This window comes from Diadema setosum, chromosome 11, assembly GCF_964275005.1.
Source record: "Diadema setosum chromosome 11, eeDiaSeto1, whole genome shotgun sequence".
Lineage (NCBI taxonomy): Eukaryota > Metazoa > Echinodermata > Echinoidea > Diadematoida > Diadematidae > Diadema > Diadema setosum.
Window position 1 is genome coordinate 37,817,206 of NC_092695.1, and position 21,748 is coordinate 37,838,953.

The 21,748-nt window shown below is 38.5% G+C and overlaps 1 protein-coding gene across 1 annotated transcript in view; it reads right to left on the reverse strand.

The window, feature by feature from the left end:
• Positions 1-677: 677 nt before the first annotated feature.
• LOC140235477 (UDP-glucuronosyltransferase 2C1-like) overlaps positions 678-21,748 on the reverse strand; it is a 59,793-nt gene continuing 38,722 nt past the window's right edge. The window contains exons 4-5 of the mRNA XM_072315505.1: positions 3,577-3,796; positions 678-1,074 (exon numbers count right to left, since the gene is read on the reverse strand). Coding sequence (XP_072171606.1) covers positions 678-1,074; positions 3,577-3,796 — 617 coding nt within the window. The remainder of the gene's footprint in view (positions 1,075-3,576; positions 3,797-21,748) is intronic.

Sequence of the window (21,748 nt, forward strand, 5' to 3'; positions counted from 1 at the left end):
TTCACTTGCTGATCTTGTTATCCTGTAAAAATATGTTGAAATAAAATAAAATAAAATAAACATGTTTCTGACGTTAGTACGGAAATTCGTGGGCCTGATTTTTGACAAGAACACAGTATGTCAAGATTCATTAATACAAAAGGTGGAGAAAAGCATATACACAAACATACACATACACACCGACCTACGATACGCATACTCTATAATCTATGTCTATCTATCTATGTCTATTCATATACCCATCTCTATCTCTCTCTATTCGTATTTCTATCTAGATGTCTACTTATTTTGTTCATTTCATTTCATAATTACACAAAATCAGTACCACATAGTAATCAAGGAAAATACTGTGAACTGAAATATACTAGATGTTGTGCCTTCTATTACAACTACTGAGTTTCAAAAAGAGTATTTCTGATTACTTATATTATCGTTGACTGCAATGTCATATTTAACACTTTGCGAACACATGTTTAACAATCTAGAAATGATAAGAAGTTGTATCATGCATTTTTTTTTTTTTTGCATAGTAATAATTTCTTTGCATTCTGTTATTAGTAATCCTCTTAAACCGTGTTTGAATGTGCTTTACTGCGTGGAAATCTGAACCTAAGGCACACAAGAAACATGATGTGATAATGTACGCTACTTGAGAGTTCGGCAGTTTTGTTCAATATCTAAACTTTGATGTTATCAGTACTGGATGAGCTTCTTTTCCGCAGACCCCTCGCTACGGGCCAGCTGATGTGGTTGCCGATTACCTTGCGAAGACGCAGCGGGCAAATGCATCTCAACGGTATCTTCAAGCAGGCAAAGATGGCAGCTAGAAGGCCCCTGTGATATCGTCGCACCAGGCAGAATTTTAGAACGCGATAGGAGAGGTAGACGAGGAGGAGAAGGAAGGCGTAGACGTCGAGCGAGTACACCTGCCAGATGTAGAGGTCGGTGCGCGACGAGCGGAGGTAGTCGCCGCCGTACTTCAGCACGTGCTCAATCCAGAACGCCGCCCGCTCGAGCGGCGGTTGAGGGTGAGCCTTGAAGATGGCCGACACTCGCTGAGTATTCTCCCGATAGCTATACACAATGGATGAAATGATTAATGTGGGGATTGGTAGATAAAGAGAAATCGACAAGTCAAGATGGAAAGGAAGAAAATCCATAAATTGATGCATTGAATAAGACGTGTTGATAAATGTTAGAGCAATCTATAGCTTTGGATGTTTGTAACCATAATTTTATTCAATCCATTTTGATTGGTTTTTCATAACCCTATATAGTCCATTCAAGGCGGGGGATATTCGTTTACATTGACTGTTTGATATCTGTATTTACATTTTAGAAAATATGGAGGCCTACACAAAATCAAAGAAAATTACACGCAATAAAAATCATTGCCTTTTCAAAGCCCAGTATTGTAAATTTACCCATATATGTATAACGTGCATTCATAAGGAGACGAGGTGGAAATCTGCCAACAGAAACTAAAGTGAAGTGATTATCACGAGACAGTGAAACCAACTGTGTTTAAATCAGCGCCCATCAATCATGTCGTCTATAGATAAAAACAATAGCAGTCGCGTGACTAAGCAATCAACCATGGAGTTTAACGCTTTGTTTTGCTTCTTTCCTTTTTTTTTTGCCCCAGCATTGAATTTGCTCCATGTGGCAAATACAACTTAAAAAGTCGCGTCTACTCTACAAACGCTTCACTCTATTTCCTTCTTTTCCTCTTCATTGTGTGTGTATATCGTTGGCATTTTCGATATGTTATATATTGTAAGTTGTGACATTCAGTAGTCTTGTGGCTTTTACTCTTGGACCTTTCTGCACCAAGTATAATGAGCTTTTATACGTCCCCATTATAAACCTCTTTACACTGTTACTTGAAACTGCGATGTTGTGATGTTTTTAATGTGGAGCTAAAATGAAGTGGAGCGTTTCTGATCATTGCGATGTCCTTCATCGTACTTGCGATTATGCCATTGAAGACGGTTGCTTTGTTTTGTGCACGTGCAATGTGCAAGGTTCAGTATGTATACTTTAAGATTGTGGTAACTTGGTAGCGATGCCCTCACACATCAAATGAACGATTTATAGCTACTTAAAAGCGAATGGCCATATCACATAACACAATTCTCTCCTAATCCAACTTTCAAACTATTTACTACTGTATACATACGTTATTAGGTCCCTAATTTAAAGGCATAACCGATCTATTGCATGTCCATTCTTCTATTTCCATATTCATGAAGTACATCAAATACAACATTGAAACATCAAGACTTTAGTAAGGACTAAAATCCCTTTTCTGATGGAATTCGTTGTTGATTCGATGGTGGAAATTAGACAATATTATAGATAAGATTTCATGGTATCTGCTCCGAGTGTTTGACATGCCATCTGGTTTTTTGTCACATGTAACGTACACGAGCTTTTGATTATTTCGGCAGAAATTAGTTGAAGGAGACCTCCGGATGATTTTCAGATTTTTACATTTGAACAACTATAAATTAGTTATACTGAGGACAGAGTTTCAGAATTTGCGATAATTAAGATGAAGAATAATATTTTTAAAATTTAGAACAAATTGCAATGAACAAGGATGTTGACATGGCAGAGTCACCATAACAATGCATGAGTTGGGGCTCAAGAAAGCAGAACAAAAGAAGAAGGCATGCATAGATTATACACAGGTGAACTCGCAAGCAAGCGGTATTATCAATGGAATTACACTGCTACATTTCTGAAATATGTGAACCTCCTATGTCATCATCCTTGTTCAGTGTGATTTGTTTAAGGTTTTTCAAAGTATTGTTTCTCTGCTCAAGAACCACAATAAATTCCACAAATCTATACATGGAGTTGTCGACTTATGTACTACATTATGTGAAATTATGAAAATCGTCTGGAATGTCCCCTTAAAGTCTAATGTCATGGTTATTTACGCACGAACGGTGCATCATGACGAACACATAATTATACAAGTAAATTTGGAATCCATAAACACTTTGTGACGTCAATGGTACACTGCCTTCGGACCAGGATTTAAAAACTATGTCATGTATGTATAGGGTATTTGATCTGTATTTGAGGGTACATTGTAGGCACATATTTCGGTCACTCAAAAAGGACAAGCAAAGTAGTCATTTTATTTAATATATTTATGTCAGTAGTCATTATATGGCATCACCTTTATCTCAATTGCATAAGTGATTATTGACTGATGATAAGAATTTTTCGTGAAAACAGATTGATAAACAGCTTCCGGTCAACCACGTGTCTGAATTGGGGTCACATGAACGACAAAATGTTTACGGTTCTGTGTGGTTCGTTTTGCAATCATATCACCATTACAAATAACGTAGTTCGTTTTGATTTGCATGATTTTACCATTTTATTTTATTCTGAATGCATACCATGATGTTTGTATATTCTATGTTACATGTATTTTGTTTCTTCCTGATCAGGCCACTCTGAACAAAGATTCGCAATAAAGAAAAAAAAAAAGAAATGAATACTAATGCCAACTTGACCTTGATGTGTATATTTCGTATTAAAGCATAATATTTTGCTCACCGCGGATCTGTTATTACTTGGTGTATGGCGACAGTCAGATCTACGATGGTGAAGGAGAAGAAGTCGACGACGACGCCCATCCCGCGATCGACCACGCGCGCGGCCACGTCGGGGTGATCGTAGATCAGCGGCATGACCACCATTGGGACACCGTGGTAGAGGGCTTCGTACATGCCGTTGTTGCCGCCGTGAAAGACAAGCGCCTTTAGACTTGAGTGTCCTTTAATATAATTCAAATCACACAACATCAGCACAATGCTATTTGTTTCTTTTTCCTCATTTTTTCTGCGTTTATAATATCCATTTCACATTATACAATACACAAAGCAATACATAAATCATACACGTGAATCAAACAAAGATTACAAAATGGATGGATTGTCCATTTCAGATTCATTATTATGATTATTCTACTCTTCCGTGCATGGGGTCCAATAATTTAATCATACATGCTAAAAGATATAAAAAACTAGAAATGTCGCTACGGCGACTGATGCCTCCGCCATAATGCATGATTCTCCCAATAGATGTATAGTACAATGTCTTGACAATGTGTGATGACAGTTTCACATAACTGGCAAAATATCGAAATAACAGGTTTGTCAGAAATATCTTGAATGTTCACTTTTCACGAACTGGGTTTGCTATAATTGTCTATTAAAGAGTGCAGGTACACATATTTGGGGAATTGAAAATTTTTACTTGACTTCTGACCGACCTTATTATAAGTTTATGCATTGAGTATAATTTTCAAGGTATGAAGAAAGAGTGTAATCACAGTACAAATTTTTTTTTTCATTTAAACCTGACCTTTGACCCTTAACCTTTGACCTTTGACCTTCTGGCTGGAAATTTCCAAGAGAATCTCCATCAAGTAATACATGTACATATATTAAACACTTTTAAAACTAATAATGCAATCATTGCATATACTAGTATACATGTATGAGGGAAATACAGTAGTAACATTTTGAGGAGTTGACCTTGACCTTTGAACCCCTGACTATTGACCCATGACCCCTAAATTCCCTAGATAATCCCTGCCAGTCAGTACATGCATATGTACCATGTTCCATGAAGATACATTGAACCATTTGCGAGAAAAGTGATATTGCAACATTTTCACCTAACCTTTGACCTTTTGACCTTTGACCTTATGACATGAAACTCTCTCTGGAGAATCCTTACGCAGTAGTACATGTCTACACTAAGTTTCAAGAAAATAACTGCGGGCATTGCATAGATATGGGGGAAATAGCAACATTTTTAGCATTTGACCTTGCCTTTTGACCTTTGACCTCTTGTCAATGTCACTAGAATCTACTCAACTAATTGTCCCATCATACATCATCCTTGGACCAAGTTTGGTGAAAGCTGCTTCATCCAGTTTTGAGTTATCACATAAACAGATAAATTTTAGGATTTGACCTTGATCTTTGACCTTTGACCTCTGTCCGATTTCACTGAAAAACTAATCAAGTAATTGTCCCATCATACATCATCCTCCAACAAAGTTTGGTGAAATTTGCTCCATACAGTCTTGAGTTATCGCGTAAACAGATACAATTTCATGATTTGACCTTGACCTTTGACCTTTGACCTTTAGCCGATTTCACCCAAAATCTTATCAAATCGTTGCCCCATCATACTTCATACTTGGACCAAGTTTGGTAAAATTCCAGTAAATAATACTCAAGTTATCGCGTAAACGAAAGCGGACGGACGTACGGACGTACGGACGTACGTACGGACGTACGTACGGACGGACGGACAACCCGAAAACATAATGCCTCCGGCACCACTTCGTGGCGGAGGCATAAAAAGGATAAATAGTACAGGCGCGGCGGTACGGTGCAATTAACTCGCCAAAGGCATATGAACTCGAAGCCTCATTTGCATAAAGTAAACAGTTTGTGTACGCAAAACCGCTGGAGAAGTGTTGCAGGACAATCACAATATCTCACCTCAGAAGCCATCGAATGATAAAATCTATACAGCAAATTGAAGAAGAAACTGTTATGTAGCTCGCAATGTTAGTTATTTTGGGTCTTATTGAGGATAAACCTGTGAAAATAACGTCGAAACTTAGCTTCCAAAACAGAAAATTTGGTCTCTAAACAAGTGTTATTTTGCAACTGATGACAAATTGACCTACATCGACGTAAATAAGCACTGAATTGATCAGTGCTTTAGTAGTAGCCATGATAAAAAAATCATAGGCGAACATACTCGAGCAGTATTCGAACCTACGACCTCCTGATCACCGGACAGGCGTCATCTCCACTAGATCACCGAGCTTTCGCCCGACAGCAAGTGTTGGTTCTAATCCTTATAGCATGTAGGGCAATATGTCAATCAGTTGCAATGAAAACATCTCGACGGAAGAATTTCACGAATTTGAATAATTACGCAGTACCCCCTGCATGCTATAAGGATTAGAACCAACACTTGCTGTCGGGCGAAAGCTCGTTGGTCTAGTGGAGGTGACGCCTGTCCGGTGATCAGGAGGTCGTAGGTTCGAATCCTGCTCGAGTATGTACGCCCATGATTTTTATCATGGCTACTACTGAAAACACTGATCAATTCAGTGCTTATTTACGTCGATGTAGGGCAATTTGTCAATCGGTTGCAATGAAAACATCTCGACGGAAGAATTTCATGAATTTGAAGAAGTGTTATTTTCTTACATTTTCCTTCATTGCCCAGAAATGAAACTTCGGTATATGACTATGGTAGTATATCCATGCTGTGTTCATAAAATCTTTTCTGTTATCATTTGGCGCACGGTTATGTCGGGAAAAAAAATCGAGATCACTGTCACTTGTGACCCACGTAAAATCCATAGCGTAAGCAGTACGCAGTCCAATGTATTGGAAGCACATTGAAAGGTTCGTCTCTCGCCCACTCACTACCCTGTGGACCGAAAACCGAACCCTGTGGCCGTGCGCCGAACCTGACACCGCTGATTGGCTAAGCGTGCGCTGACCAGTAGAGAACGCATGCGCATGAGGATGATCTAGTTGTGCATGTCCAGTGTTTTCTCTTAAATTCTGTTGTCTTTTTGCTCTTATTTTCACCTAACTACTAATTGCGCAAACACGAAACTTCGCAGGTAGTGAGTCTGGTGTATACAGACTAGCAATATGTCAATCAAATGCATATTCATACCGGCGCAGACGTCGGGAAAAAAATCGTAACCCTTTCCCACGTACGGTCGACTCAAACAGAAAAATACACATACCTCGAAAGATACAACAGCATTTTCGTCCACAAATCATATGACGAATGATGTATCCATATTAGATATATGTGTGAAGTTTCGAGGGATTTGGTGGTAAAATAAGGAAGATACGAGGGTATAACTTTCGAGATTTTTTGCCCTTCGCTCCGCAGTGCTTCGATGACCGTTACGAATTCAAAAGCTTTGGCCTCATCGCCGGGCCGCGATTTTTTTCCCCGTAACCCTAAGGCGTCGAAATTGCCAATTGTGTCACTGGGCAAAGACTATCAATGTACAAGTTGGTTTTTGTACGCATGCGCGTGGACTTCGTTAGACGTACTGTCATGGTCGTCTGCTAATCACAGAATCAGATTCGAATATGAGAATGGCACGCCGCCTTTCAAACATAACAACGGGGTTGTGTGTGTGCGTGTGTGTGTGTTTCCACTTCACATAATACTTAATCGGTGCCATCGCCATCGCGTTCGGCTTTGCAATCTGCTGACACTACTGGTATTCCTGTGGTTTTGTTCACCGTCTGCTGACACCACTGGCCCATGTTTACAATGAAATTAATTTGAACCTTCTTTCTTCATACACTTACGCAAACATGCATACCCACACACAATAATCAATATACAAAATGGAGTAGAGAGTATCGTAACTGTGGGTGGATGATTTGTCATGTTTAACTAAAAATGTAACACTCGAATAAAGAATGGAGTCTGCCAGGGGCCCGAATTGGTGCTGGTGGATTGAGCGGCGGTCCGGCTGGCGTGTTCGCGGGCTTATCGGCGGTTTGCTTGGGACATCTCTCGTAATCCTACATTATTTTGTTTTAAGATGATTTGTGAAAATGGGTGACAACTGCTATTTGTAAAATACTTGGTATGGCTGCTTTTTTTTTTTTTTTTTTTTTTTGTTTGTTTTTTTTTTTGCTTTGATTGTTTTAATGTTATGTATGATTTGTTTTTGAAAATCAATAAAAAAAAAGAAATTAATTTGAACAAAAATAAGCAGCTGAATTCTTCTCTCTTGTGCTTCTAAATCATAAAACAGCTAGGTGCACTTCTCGTCGAACTTTGAAAGATATTTGGTAAAGGTTTCAAAACAAAACCACAGGAATACCAGTAGTGTCAGCAGACGGTGAACAAAAACCACAGGAGTACCAGTAGTGTCAGCAGACCGCAAAGCCGAACGCGATAGGGTTACGGGGGAAAATCGAGCGCAGGACAGGCAGCTTTTGAAGGGGTTCGGTTTTTGCCTAGAACAGCTATAGGTGCACTTCTTGTCGAACTTTGAAAGATATTTGGTAAAGGTTTCAAAACAAAACCACAGGAATGCGATTTTTTCCCCGTAACCCTAAGGCGTCGAAATTGCCAATTGTGTCACTTGAGCAAAGACTATCAATGTACAAGTTGGTTTTTGTACGCATGCGCGTGGACTTCGTTAGACGTACTGTCATGGTCGTCTGCTAATCACAGAATCAGATTCGAATATGAGAATGGCACGCCGCCTTTCAAACATAACAACGGGGTTGTGTGTGTGCGTGTGTGTGTGTTTCCACTTCACATAATACTTAATCGGTGCCATCGCCATCGCGTTCGGCTTTGCAATCTGCTGACACTACTGGTATTCCTGTGGTTTTGTTCACCGTCTGCTGACACCACTGGCCCATGTTTACACTGAAATTAATTTGACCCTTCTTTCTTCATACACTTACGCAAACATGCATACCCACACACAATAATCAATATACAAAATGGAGTAGAGAGTATCGTAACTGTGGGTGGATGATTTGTCATGTTTAACTAAAAATGTAACACTCGAATAAAGAATGGAGTCTGCCAGGGGCCCGAATTGGTGCTGGTGGATTGAGCGGCGGTCCGGCTGGCGTGTTCGCGGGCTTATCGGCGGTTTGCTTGGGACATCTCTCGTAATCCTACATTATTTTGTTTTAAGATGATTTGTGAAAATGGGTGACAACTGCTATTTGTAAAATACTTGGTATGGCTGCTTTTTTTGTTTTGTTTTGTTTTGTTTTGTTTTATTTTTATTTTTATTTTTATTTTTTGCTTTGATTGTTTTAATGTTATGTATGATTTGTTTTTGAAAATCAATAAAAAAAAAGAAATTAATTTGAACAAAAATAAGCAGCTGAATTCTTCTCTCTTGTGCTTCTAAATCATAAAACAGCTAGGTGCACTTCTCGTCGAACTTTGAAAGATATTTGGTAAAGGTTTCAAAACAAAACCACAGGAATACCAGTAGTGTCAGCAGACGGTGAACAAAAACCACAGGAGTACCAGTAGTGTCAGCAGACCGCAAAGCCGAACGCGATAGGGTTACGGGGGAAAATCGAGCGCAGGACAGGCAGCTTTTGAAGGGGTTCGGTTTTTGCCTAGAACAGCTATAGGTGCACTTCTTGTCGAACTTTGAAAGATATTTGGTAAAGGTTTCAAAACAAAACCACAGGAATGCGATTTTTTCCCCGTAACCCTAACGCGTCGAAATTGCCAATTGTGTCACTTGAGCAAAGACTATCAATGTACAAGTTGGTTTTTGTACGCATGCGTGTGGACTTCCGTTAGGCATACTGTCATGGTCGTCTGCTAATCACAGAATCAGATTCGAATATGAGAATGGCACGCCGCCTTTCAAACATAACAACGGGGTTGTGTGTGTGCGTGTGTGTGTGTTTCCACTTCACATAATACTTAATCGGTGCCATCGCCATCGCGTTCGGCTTTGCAATCTGCTGACACTACTGGTATTCCTGTGGTTTTGTTCACCGTCTGCTGACACCACTGGCCCATGTTTACAATGAAATTAATTTGACCCTTCTTTCTTCATACACTTACGCAAACATGCATACCCACACACAATAATCAATATACAAAATGGAGTAGAGAGTATCGTAACTGTGGGTGGATGATTTGTCATGTTTAACTAAAAATGTAACACTCGAATAAAGAATGGAGTCTGCCAGGGGCCCGAATTGGTGCTGGTGGATTGAGCGGCGGTCCGGCTGGCGTGTTCGCGGGCTTATCGGCGGTTTGCTTGGGACATCTCTCGTAATCCTACATTATTTTGTTTTAAGATGATTTGTGAAAATGGGTGACAACTGCTATTTGTAAAATACTTGGTATGGCTGCTTTTTTTGTTTTGTTTTGTTTTGTTTTGTTTTATTTTTATTTTTATTTTTATTTTTTGCTTTGATTGTTTTAATGTTATGTATGATTTGTTTTTGAAAATCAATAAAAAAAAAGAAATTAATTTGAACAAAAATAAGCAGCTGAATTCTTCTCTCTTGTGCTTCTAAATCATAAAACAGCTAGGTGCACTTCTCGTCGAACTTTGAAAGATATTTGGTAAAGGTTTCAAAACAAAACCACAGGAATACCAGTAGTGTCAGCAGACGGTGAACAAAAACCACAGGAGTACCAGTAGTGTCAGCAGACCGCAAAGCCGAACGCGATAGGGTTACGGGGGAAAATCGAGCGCAGGACAGGCAGCTTTTGAAGGGGTTCGGTTTTTGCCTAGAACAGCTATAGGTGCACTTCTTGTCGAACTTTGAAAGATATTTGGTAAAGGTTTCAAAACAAAACCACAGGAATGCGATTTTTTCCCCGTAACCCTAACGCGTCGAAATTGCCAATTGTGTCACTTGAGCAAAGACTATCAATGTACAAGTTGGTTTTTGTACGCATGCGTGTGGACTTCCGTTAGGCATACTGTCATGGTCGTCTGCTAATCACAGAATCAGATTCGAATATGAGAATGGCACGCCGCCTTTCAAACATAACAACGGGGTTGTGTGTGTGTGTGTGTGTGTGTGTGTGTGTGTGTGTGTGTGTGTGTGCGTGTGTGTGTGTGTGTGTGTGTGTGTGTGTGTGTGTGTGTTTCCACTTCACATGAATCGGTGCCATCGCCATCGCGTTCGGCTTTGCAGTCTGCTGACACTACTGGTATTCCTGTGGTTTTTGTTCACCGTCTGCTGACACTACTGGTATTCCTGTGGTTTTGTTTTGAAACCTTTACCAAATATCTTTCAAAGTTCGACAAAAAGTGCACCTAGCTGTTCTAGGCAAAAACCGAACCCCTTCAAAAGCTGCCTGTCCTGCGCGGTACTGCAGTTCTCCACTTTATAGACAAAATAGAGAAAATTTTTAGGAAGTTAGTTGTGCGAAGCTCTACACAAACCATTGTTTAGGCCCTTTAGGCCCTGCGTCACTGCATTATAGACAGTACTGTACAAGCTTTGAATCAAGAGAATTCCCTAGTTCTTTGAGTGGTCATCATAACGAATACTAGATGAAGTATTGTGGTATATTTGTTTTAATGGAAAAACTTTGTTTTTTTCAAGAATGGCACAAGAAAGGTATCTTGACACTTAATGATGTAGTTGGAAATGGTTGTTTTAAATCCCGTGAGTCAATTTGTTGTGTTCTCAATTCTGATAATTTATTAGTGGATTTTAAGTATTCCAAACTTAAAAAGGCAATTTCAAGGATATGGGTGAAACGTATATCAGAAGTGGATAAACGTGAAAACACTTATAAAAGATTGTGATATTGATATATATGTAATAAAGGACAACGATTATATCAGATTATCTGAAACAACATCGAAAAAAATTTATAATTTGTTGTGTGAGAGTAAGAAATATTGTTATTAATACGTCGCTCATATGAAGTCACAAATGCGTTTCAAAACAAAGTTATCTCGATATTAAGACATCATTTAAATAACGTTATGAATACGTCGCAAAGCAACATAGATTTTACGTCATTAATACGTCGTTAATATGACGTAAAAGATACGTCGCAAAATTGACTTAAATTTTACGTCATTAATATGTCACTAATATTAGGAAATAGATATGTCGGAAAACTGACGTGAAGTTTACATCATTAGGAGGTCCATAACATGACGTGATGAATTCGTTTAAAAAAGACGTAAAAAATCAAGTCATTTCCTGGTCATTATCAGACGTGCGACCACTTTGACCAGTTGCGACCAAATTAAGACGTTTTTTTGACGTCCGTCTGCTAGCTGGGATGTTCATAAAGTTTGTTCCATCCCTTTCTGCCAACCACTCATATGACTACTTTAGTATTAGTGCTATGTTTTTCCCAACCAAATGTGCATTTTGTTTTGCTGAACTTTTGCTGAACTGAGACACAAACGTCAAACGTTGAAATAGATGAATTTACAGGTCTGTGTGTGAAACCTAAAGGGGAAGTCCACCCTAAAAGATAACTTGTTCTTAATAAAAAAAAAAAAAAAAAAAAACCTGACAAATAAGAAAATGTGATCGGTTAAAGTTTGAGGAAAACTTACTTAAGAAAGGTATCATTATGATTTTCAACAAATCATAATCGATCAAGAAAATCAGGAAATTTATGACGTTTCCAGCGACCTCCTATACAACAGAATAGAAAAGAAAGTACATGTATGCAAAATATCACATTCTAACTTAAAATGCATGTATTCCAGTTTAAATGCACCCTCATAGTAATCACTCCAAATATTTTACAAACAACCTCTGTGACAACAGTTCTATTACCTCATCAAAACTTCACGGAAAATACATTTCAAATAAATTTCCAAATGATATTTCTACAAATGCCTACGAAGGAGAAAATTATCAAAATACTCTTAAATGTATGGTTTGAATTAAGTGACGAGCACATCAAAACACCACTTTTCTGTAGGGGGCAGAATGAGTTTTTGAGCACTGTGTACGTGTGGGTGATCAATTTCTAGTGGAGTCAACATCTTCTTGGTTTCGAACCAATGTTGGCTCAACCTTATACATATACACGTAGTTATGTTGTGCCACGGCGAACCAACCATTCATGTAAACGTCACATGGATGTTGGCACAATGTTTCACTTATCATTCCTTTTAACATCTTAATACCGTAGATCAAACGTTTAAACAATCAATTTGATGTCATACAGATGTGAGCCTAATGTTACACCAACCCTTCACAGACACCTGTCAACGCCATCCCAACACTGGAATAACAAATTACTATCATAAAGTATCTTAGCCGTTGTAAAACAAAACAAAACAAAAAGAACAAGCATATGGATGTAAATGCAATTTCTTTTCCCCTCACGGCTTATGTAACCCCCCCCCCAAAAAAAAAAAAATAAATAATAATAATAATGATTTGTGGCTTGTCAACGGACACCACCTCACGCTCACTCCAATTTTTAGGCTGCCGCGGTAATGTGTACAAATAAGGCAGCCCATGAATAATCTGAAAACAAAGTAATCGCTGTCAGCAGTGATAGTGACCAGTGATTTGTAACTTTGATTGAAAAAGGCACCCTTTCGTTTCAAACTGCCTAATACCAGGGAGGTGAGAGAATTTCAGTCTCACCTCCCTGCTAATAGGGAGCTTTAGATTTTGACGTGCGGACGTTTGAGACGACGAGTGCGCTGGCACGTTCTCCTTTCCCCTGCGTCCTGCTGAAAAGTAGCTTTGGATTACGCTGAGACGCAACGTATAAAAATAAAATCGCGCCCCCATTTATGATCAGTGCATGAAGTAGTTCTCTACGTTGCAAACTGTGCGGACGTAAAAAATAACCCAGTACCACCAGTAGGCGTAGTGAAAAACTCATGCGACGAGCTAAAAATAGATCGACTTGACGCGCACTTCTGCGCACGCTCAGAACATGATTTTTTCCCTCTGAACGTCCGCGCGTCTAAAATCTAAAGCTCCCTAATCCCAGTCACCTCCCTTCTTCTGATGTTGTACACGTATACTGACTGCTGAGTTTTGTAAAATGATAAATTGCTAAACGACTTGCTCATGTGAAACATCTTCGAATAAAAGCTCCAATTTACCATGTACGACTTGTTTCCTATCGTCTCACTTTCCTCTGTGACTTTGATCAGTGGGAACGTGTTACTGTTGAGTGTATACTTGCAGTGCGAGCAGAACAATACACCAAACACTTTTTTTAATGATATTAAAATTTATGATATTCTTTATGAGAATTTCATCGATATCAGACCCATGTTTACAATGAAATTAATTTGAACAAAAATAAGCAGCTGAATTCTTCTCTATTGCAGGGCCGCGGCGGGGCGTTTTTAAAAGCGTGGGGGCCCACTTCCGGGTTTCATGAGCTATCAAGCAAAAAAAAAAAAAAAAGAAAAAAGAAAAAAGAAGGTCCTCACCTCCTCTCTGCCCTTCCATTTCCGGGTTTCTTCAGCTGACAAGCGAAAAAAAAAAGGGTTTTCCAAAAAACATAACCTTACCGCGCTCACACTTCAAGATCTCTATCTAGGCCTATTTCTATTGAGTGCCGCTTACGTACTTCCGGGTTAAAAAAAAAAAAAAAAAAAAAACAAGTGTGGGGGCCCATAATGACACCTTATGTATTTCTTTGTATGGTGCACAAAAAGTGTGGGGGCCCGAGCTCTCACGGCCCCCACGGCTCCGCCGGCCATGTATTGTGCTCCTAAATCATATATTTTCTTAACATACAGTACAATATAGGCCTATACATATACAAATCATACCATGCATAAAATATTGACATAGAATTCTGCATGAATCTCAGAAAAAGCTTTTCTTGAGTACTTAGTAACTTAATTAATCAAGTTAATCCATATATCTGCATCATTACACAAACACACGCATCTTTAGACACTAAAAGAGCTATTCAGACTTGTCTTTAGACTTTGTTATAAATCTAGTAGTATGGGACTAGCGATTACTATTCTAGACTCAAACACACACACACACACGCTAGCCCGGTGCTCTACCGACTGAGCTACAGAAAGCCCTAATTCAGTGTTCGTCCCAGAAACCCTTAAAGACACTCAGTCGGGAGGGTACATGGACATATTTCAGCCGCACGTATAAAATCGCTTCCGAAGTTACTACGAAGCGAAATGTGTGTGTGCGCAAGACATCCCTGCTGCAATGTATCGCGCTATAGTATCTCGATTCCTCGCATGAGCGCTGAGCTCAGCTGAGATGTGTACGTACTGTACATGTGAATTGCATGCATGGTATACGGTAGCGATCGCAATATCGCCGGAGTCACAGGCGATCCGTTCCGGCCAGTAGATAAGTTCCGCCGGAACGAATCGGCGGGATTTGGCCAGTATATATCGGATCCCCACGATCCAATCGGCGGGATTTTTGCCTCACCGCCGATACGATCCCCCACCGCCGATTCGATCCGGGTCTCTACCGTACAATGTATACAAAGTGGTAATGGGGAAACACCCCTTCAGTAAAATGTACTCTTCCAGTCTCCCTCCACAACCAATGAACTTCTCCAAATCTCTCTAACCGGCCAATCGAACAAAGTTGCCAATTTGAGACCCGGACTGAACAAAGCGATTCTTTTTTTTTTCTCTCTCTCTCCCTAATCTCATGGTGGCCATGATACAGTACATGCACGCACCGGTGTGGTAGGAAGTAATGTCCGTCCGGAAAAAGACTCCGGGGGACCTTATTTCCGGGTTCGAATTTAGGAAATAGTATCCTAGGACCAAATATCCGTTTCGCAAGGACCTAATCGCCGCCGAGGGGGATCGAATCGCCGGGTTTGTACGAAGAAGCCTATTCGGGGGACCAAATCGCCGCTGAGGGGGTCGAATGGGCGGATTTATACGCAAATTCGGGGGGACCAAATCGCCGCCGAGAAAGGACTTGATCGGTGGGTTCTTAGAAGAACAAGCCTACTATTATACTGTAGTATTCGCTAACGTCAAAGTGCAAGGAACTTAAATCAGCAGGTCAGAAGGATGATTTGCCGCTGAGGTGTTGTTATTTGATTTGTTTAGTGGATTCAAGAAATAATAATATAACTGTTCCATAATAGTCCCTTCATGGTGGGGTTATTGACAAATGTGATTCCTAGCAGTAGGCTACTTTAGAGTTAATGTTGGGAATTGGGCTCTTTTGGCATAGGGTTAGGTACGCTTAATAACAACCCCCCCCCCCCCACAAACTAGTATGATTCTCAGTGCAAGACCAATTATTGGCATAAAAAAAGGGAAATCATCACCTTTTCTCCATACATGCAATCTATCAGCTGTTTCTCGACAGAAATGACAAATCCAATAACACTAATAACATCCTGCACTAACAAGAAGGTAATATCAGGGGCCGCAGAAAAGAAGTTGATGCTATTCAATCCTTTGTCGAAATTATCTCACAATATAGGCCTGTTATCATATTGTCTTATATTCTATATACAATGTTATATTTACCTCATTCTCTGTTGCCTGAGAAATTGAAATGTACATACTATGCTTTCGTCGAAAGACGAAATGAACTTTGAATGACATACAAATTATGGGCAAAATATGCAAAGAAGGAGCTGCCATGTAGGGACCTACTTCTAAGGGCAGTATAAATATCATATTGTCCATGAATGTTTTCACTATTTTTATTTTTTTTTTTTTGCACTTCATCGTATAGGGAACAGACTGATTATCAGGTGTAGAAGTCAGCGAAGTAGGAAATTTGTAAAGTATTTGCAAATAGGTTTCCCTTCTCTGCATGCTCCTGATCATATATACGGTATGATATCTTTTACCGCATAATCTGGACGAATCAGATCATGAACAAAGGATTATTCAATTCAATTTTATTCAATTCATTTATTTTCATTCTTCTTTTTCCAACAAACATAAAACAGAATAAATCAGGAATTACATCATGAACATAAACATTCGCCTCTGCAAGAGATAAAATGATACAGTTTAACATAAGAATGCTTACTGGCAAAAATGCAAAGTTATGTTTTAGTTAAGAAAACAAATTGAGAGGTCCACTAACAAGCTTGTATACTGTTAACCACTCAAAGAATCTTATGAATTACTTATTTAGAAATACTTATCACAAATATAATTTACGACAGGACGGAACAAAACAGGAGAAACACAAGACGTCTTGACAGAATAGATGGAAAGAACGGAAGGAAAAAAAGAAAAAAGAGAATGCCTATACACGCTGAACAAGGGAAATGGAACAGGGAATTGGGGTGCTTCAGAGCTCACAGCTCACAGCTGTGGAAGTATCATTATAGCTAAATCATTGCGAAATAATGAATTTAGTGACTGACTGATTGATGGTGTATTGAACCCTGAGGTTGATGAGACCTAGCTAATAAAGAAAAAAGATATCAGAGAGGATTTAACAGAAAGAATTTCAACTTGCACTTAAAATAATACAAAGATGAATATATTTTTTTTTTGCTTCACAGCTTAATGAATTCTAAAATCTGGGGCCGTTGTAAATAAAATGTATTCTGAGCCAATAAAGTTCTCAGGAGGGGTAAATGAAACTCATCGATTGTCTAGTGGGATATTTATGAAAAAACTGGTTCCGTGGGAACATTGAATTGAAAATATTGGGAAGTGCATTTGTGTTGTAATTAAACACAAAACTTGCCAAGATGAAAAAATAAAGGTACAAATCTTTGATTTTCAAAATCTTATATTTAGTGAATAATGGATCTGAATAAGAACGTGGCGGGATGCCACAAATAATACGAAGTGCTCGTTTTTGTTTTTTTTTTCTTTTGTTACAGTAGTATATCTAGTATAGTTTGATGGGCACTACCCCATGCTAGGAGTCCGTAATCAAGATAAGGTAAAATTAGAGAAAATACAACCGCAACAAACAGGGTAATTTGATATGAAACTTGAGTCTATCAATGATATCAATATTAGTCGAAATTATGCGGCCTCCACGAAAGTTTATCGTCCATCGTGATACGTGCAGAGTCATCAGAAATAACCTATGCGCAAAGCTTCTGGAATTGCTAAAAAGCATATTACTCGGTTTTCTGGAGATTAAGTGATAATTCAGTAGCTCTTATCCACTGAAACACTTTTTCTTCAATTCGGAATTAACGATTCGAACGAGAGTATCTGGATTTTGGCGAGAAAAGAAAATATTTGAGTCATCAGCAAAGAGTATAAATGAGAGTATGTCACATGATCTGCAAAAGCCATTCATGTAAATAACAAAAAGTAAAGGTCCTCTAACAAGCTACCCTGTGGGACGCCACAATGAAGATAGACTTGAGTTGTTCTCGTTCAGAGTTATGTATTGTTTTCGATTTTGCAGGTAATTCCTGAATCACTCCAAGGCCTTCCCCCGTATTCAATAATAAGACAATATTTTGTGAAGTAAAATGTCATGATTAATTGTATCGAAGGCCTTGGAGAAGTTCAGGAAGATACCAATAAGATGAGAATGATTATAAATAGTATGCGCGGTGTGTGGTCAATAAACTTCAAATGGACATGAACGGTGCTGTGTTTCTGACGAAACCCAAATTGAGAATTGGTTAAGAAAATTCATTGTTCTTGTAAATATTATGAACCTAAGACCCTAAGAATATGAACATAACCAGGGAGGTGTCTCACCTCCCTGACCTAACTATTATAGTGTTGATGAAGAATTCAATAAGTGAATCCATGTATTTACAACATGCATCTTTTTCACTTCTGCCCTTGATGATAATGATAATAATAATAATAATGATAATAATAATAATAATAATAATAATAATAATAATAATAACAAGCTCTTATATAGCGCATTTCAGACTTAAAAAGAATTTCAATGCGCTTTACAAACAAATAAACAAATTATACCATAATACAAAATGTAGCAACAAAAATTACAATTTACCAAGCACAATATATTACCCTACAATCACTATTTCTTAAATATACGTACATTGAAGGTCAGAGCTGCCAGTACTACTGAAAAATGACTTCAAGTTTAACAATCATAGGCTATTTCGTAAAGATAGGTTTTGAGTTTTTGTTTGAAATTGTCTATTGGCATCTGACTTCTAAGTGGGTCTGGCAGAGAATTCCATAGAGTAGGTGCAGCAAAAGAAAAAACCCTGTCCCCATAAGACTTCGTTCGAATGGTAGGTACAACAAGCAAGTTTCGAGCAGAGGATCGGAGACATCTAGTAGGCTTATATGGGGTTATGAGTTCTGTAATGTAGTGCGGGGCTGTTCCGTGTAGTGCCTTGAAAGTTATGAGGAGGATCTTGTATTGAATACGATATCTTATAGGAAGCCAGTGCAGATCTTGAAGGATTGTGTTCACGTTTGGCAAGTGTAACAAGGCGGGCAGCGGAAGGTTGATAAATATTAGCACATGAGAAACGGCTCAAGGTTTATTCACCCCAACGCTTTATGCTACCATACCCAAGAAATAGTTCGAGCAAATCTTCGCTGACAAATAAAACGAAATTTAAGGTCCATAAAACGGGAATTTCACAAGCAGATATTGTACTCAAAAGCAATATGTAAATGCCTTCATTAAGTCTTCATCAAATTACCATTCAAAAGCATTACGGATTTTCTCAAAGACACAAAGAAACTGTATAAAGCTGTATTGCTTTAACTTTTACCAAAATACCTCACTCATGGTGATCAGACTGAGCTTGAAAATTGTTTTAATCAGAATTTTGTTGGTAGAATCCTGGCAATTCAACAGTCTTTCCAAACTTCCATCGTACAGTCAGATGACATTGTCTGTGAGGCCAAGTAAGAATTGAGTGAGTTACAGTATGTCACTATAGATGGTATAGAACATTAACTTATTAATCAAGAACTCACCAAACAAATCACGTGAACTAAATACAATCCCAACAGACAGTGGCGTATCGGTGTGGGGGGCAAGGGGGGCACTTGCCCCGGGCGCCACTTCTTCGGGGCGCCAAAAAACGAAAAAACAAACAAACAAACGAACAAACAAGAAGAAAAAAAAGAAAAAACCCTCGACCCGACCGGGGGGGGGGGGGGGGGCAGTCAAATCAAATAAGATAAAAACAAAACATGATGATGACGCGGACAAAATGACAATGTATATTGTGTTCACACATGTCATTTTATATTTAACAGGCAAAATGTTTCACGTAGCAGCGGCTGCAATTTCTTTTATTCTGAAGAGATCGCCGATTGGATCGAAGGAGGGCGCCAACTGTTTCGAACATGGGGGGGGGGGGGAGGGGCAAAAAAACAAAACAAAATAAGAACAAAACGTAATGATGACGCAGAAATATACAAATTTCGGCTCACTCGCTCGTACTAATTCAGAGGATTTTTTCAAGTCCTCTGTTTGTTGGTATAAATCGTTATCTATAACGCCGTCACTATTATTATTTTGACTAGAATTGTAAGATTTAATAAGCAAAAATGACAAGAATTCCATGTTTTGTAAGCTGGAAAACAAAAATTTTCGGCTCGCTCGCCTAATATCTGTCATAAAAAAATATAAGAACAAAACGTGATGATGACGCGGAAATAGGGCCTATGCAAATTTCAGCTCACTCGCGCGTACTACACTCTTAGAAAAAAAGGTTCTTTTGAGCACCATTAAATGGTTCTCAGCACTGTCACAATAGCGACACCCTTTTAGGTGCTCGTGAGAACCTTTTCTAAATGGTGCTTGTCGGCACCTTTTGCAAAAGGTGCCCATTAGAACCTTTTTCCTGATGAAATGGTGCTCGTGAGTACCATTTAAAAGGTGCCCATGGGCACCTTTTTGACTAAAGATGGGCACCTTTTTGACTCTTTTCAAAAGGTGCTCATGGGAACCATTTCATTGGAAAAGGTTCTAATGGGCACCAATGTTAAAAGGTGCTGACAGGCACCATTTAAAAAAGGTTCTCACAGGCTCCAAAAAAGGTGTCGCTATTGTGACAGTGCTGAGAACCATTTAATGGTGCTCAAAAGAACCTTTTTTTTTTCTTCTTAGAATGTAGTATGTGAATTGATGCCTGTGTATTTTTGGTGTGTTTCACATGCAGTGCTGGTAAGGTGCTTCACTGGCACCATTCTTAAAGGTACATTACCTATCTGCATTGAAAATGTGCATCACAAACTCATTTGAAATGAAATGAATTCATCTGAATTTCATCTGATCAGTCAAACATACGTTCAAAACATGTATATTAGCAATACATCAGCATATCATACATTATCATTGACACTAGAAAAAAAAAAGAGCAAGGATAACACACCCATGCACACACACTTTCACAAGCATGAATACATGTACATGACATTCACCAATATTTTTTCATGAAACATTACTCAATAACTGAAAACCATAGAAATTTGCTCTTTCACAAATTCGCAGAAATGTATTTATTCCCCTTCACTTTTACAATCTAAAGTTGAGGTTTGTATTTGTCATGTTATAATCTATCAAATATTCTGAACAAAATATTTTTATTTGTCCACTAATTTTTTCCCACAATATTCGTCATTTGTGTACCGAGCAGTTCTTGAAACACCATCACACATCTTTATACAGATGATATGAAATAGCAAGAGGTGCATCAGGCTTTTGAAATACATAACAAAATTTCTAATTCTCTGTGAAATAATTCCTGCATGGATGAGATACAGTAATTGTGTAAGTCTTAAGATAGGCAGAAGTCAAGTACATTACCTGCTTAAGTAGTATAAGGAACTTTTTCCACATATTTGCTAGTTTGTTCGGTGTTTTTTTTTTCTTTTAACGCATATTTGTCCTAAAAGCAACTACAAAGGGCAGGAAAACAATTCCATTAAACAGGACCTTTGGTATTGTCACAGAAAACATATATTATATTGCTGGTATGATACTTGGGATAGGATAAGCTTTAAACTTCTTCGCTTCGCTTCACTTCACTTCACATTCATAACGTCGAGTACTTTAATTGACTTATCTTTGTTTGTATACAAGTGACCTTTTTGTTGTTGTTGTTCTGCAATTTTAAAGCACCATAGACACATCTATACAACTGCAAATACAAGAAGAGTATCAATTCAGGTTAATCATGACTTCTGACAATTTACAGCATGTCCTATGAAAACACACACAAACAAAAGAAAAGAAAAAAGAAAAGAACAGAAAACATATATTATATTGCTGGTATGATACTT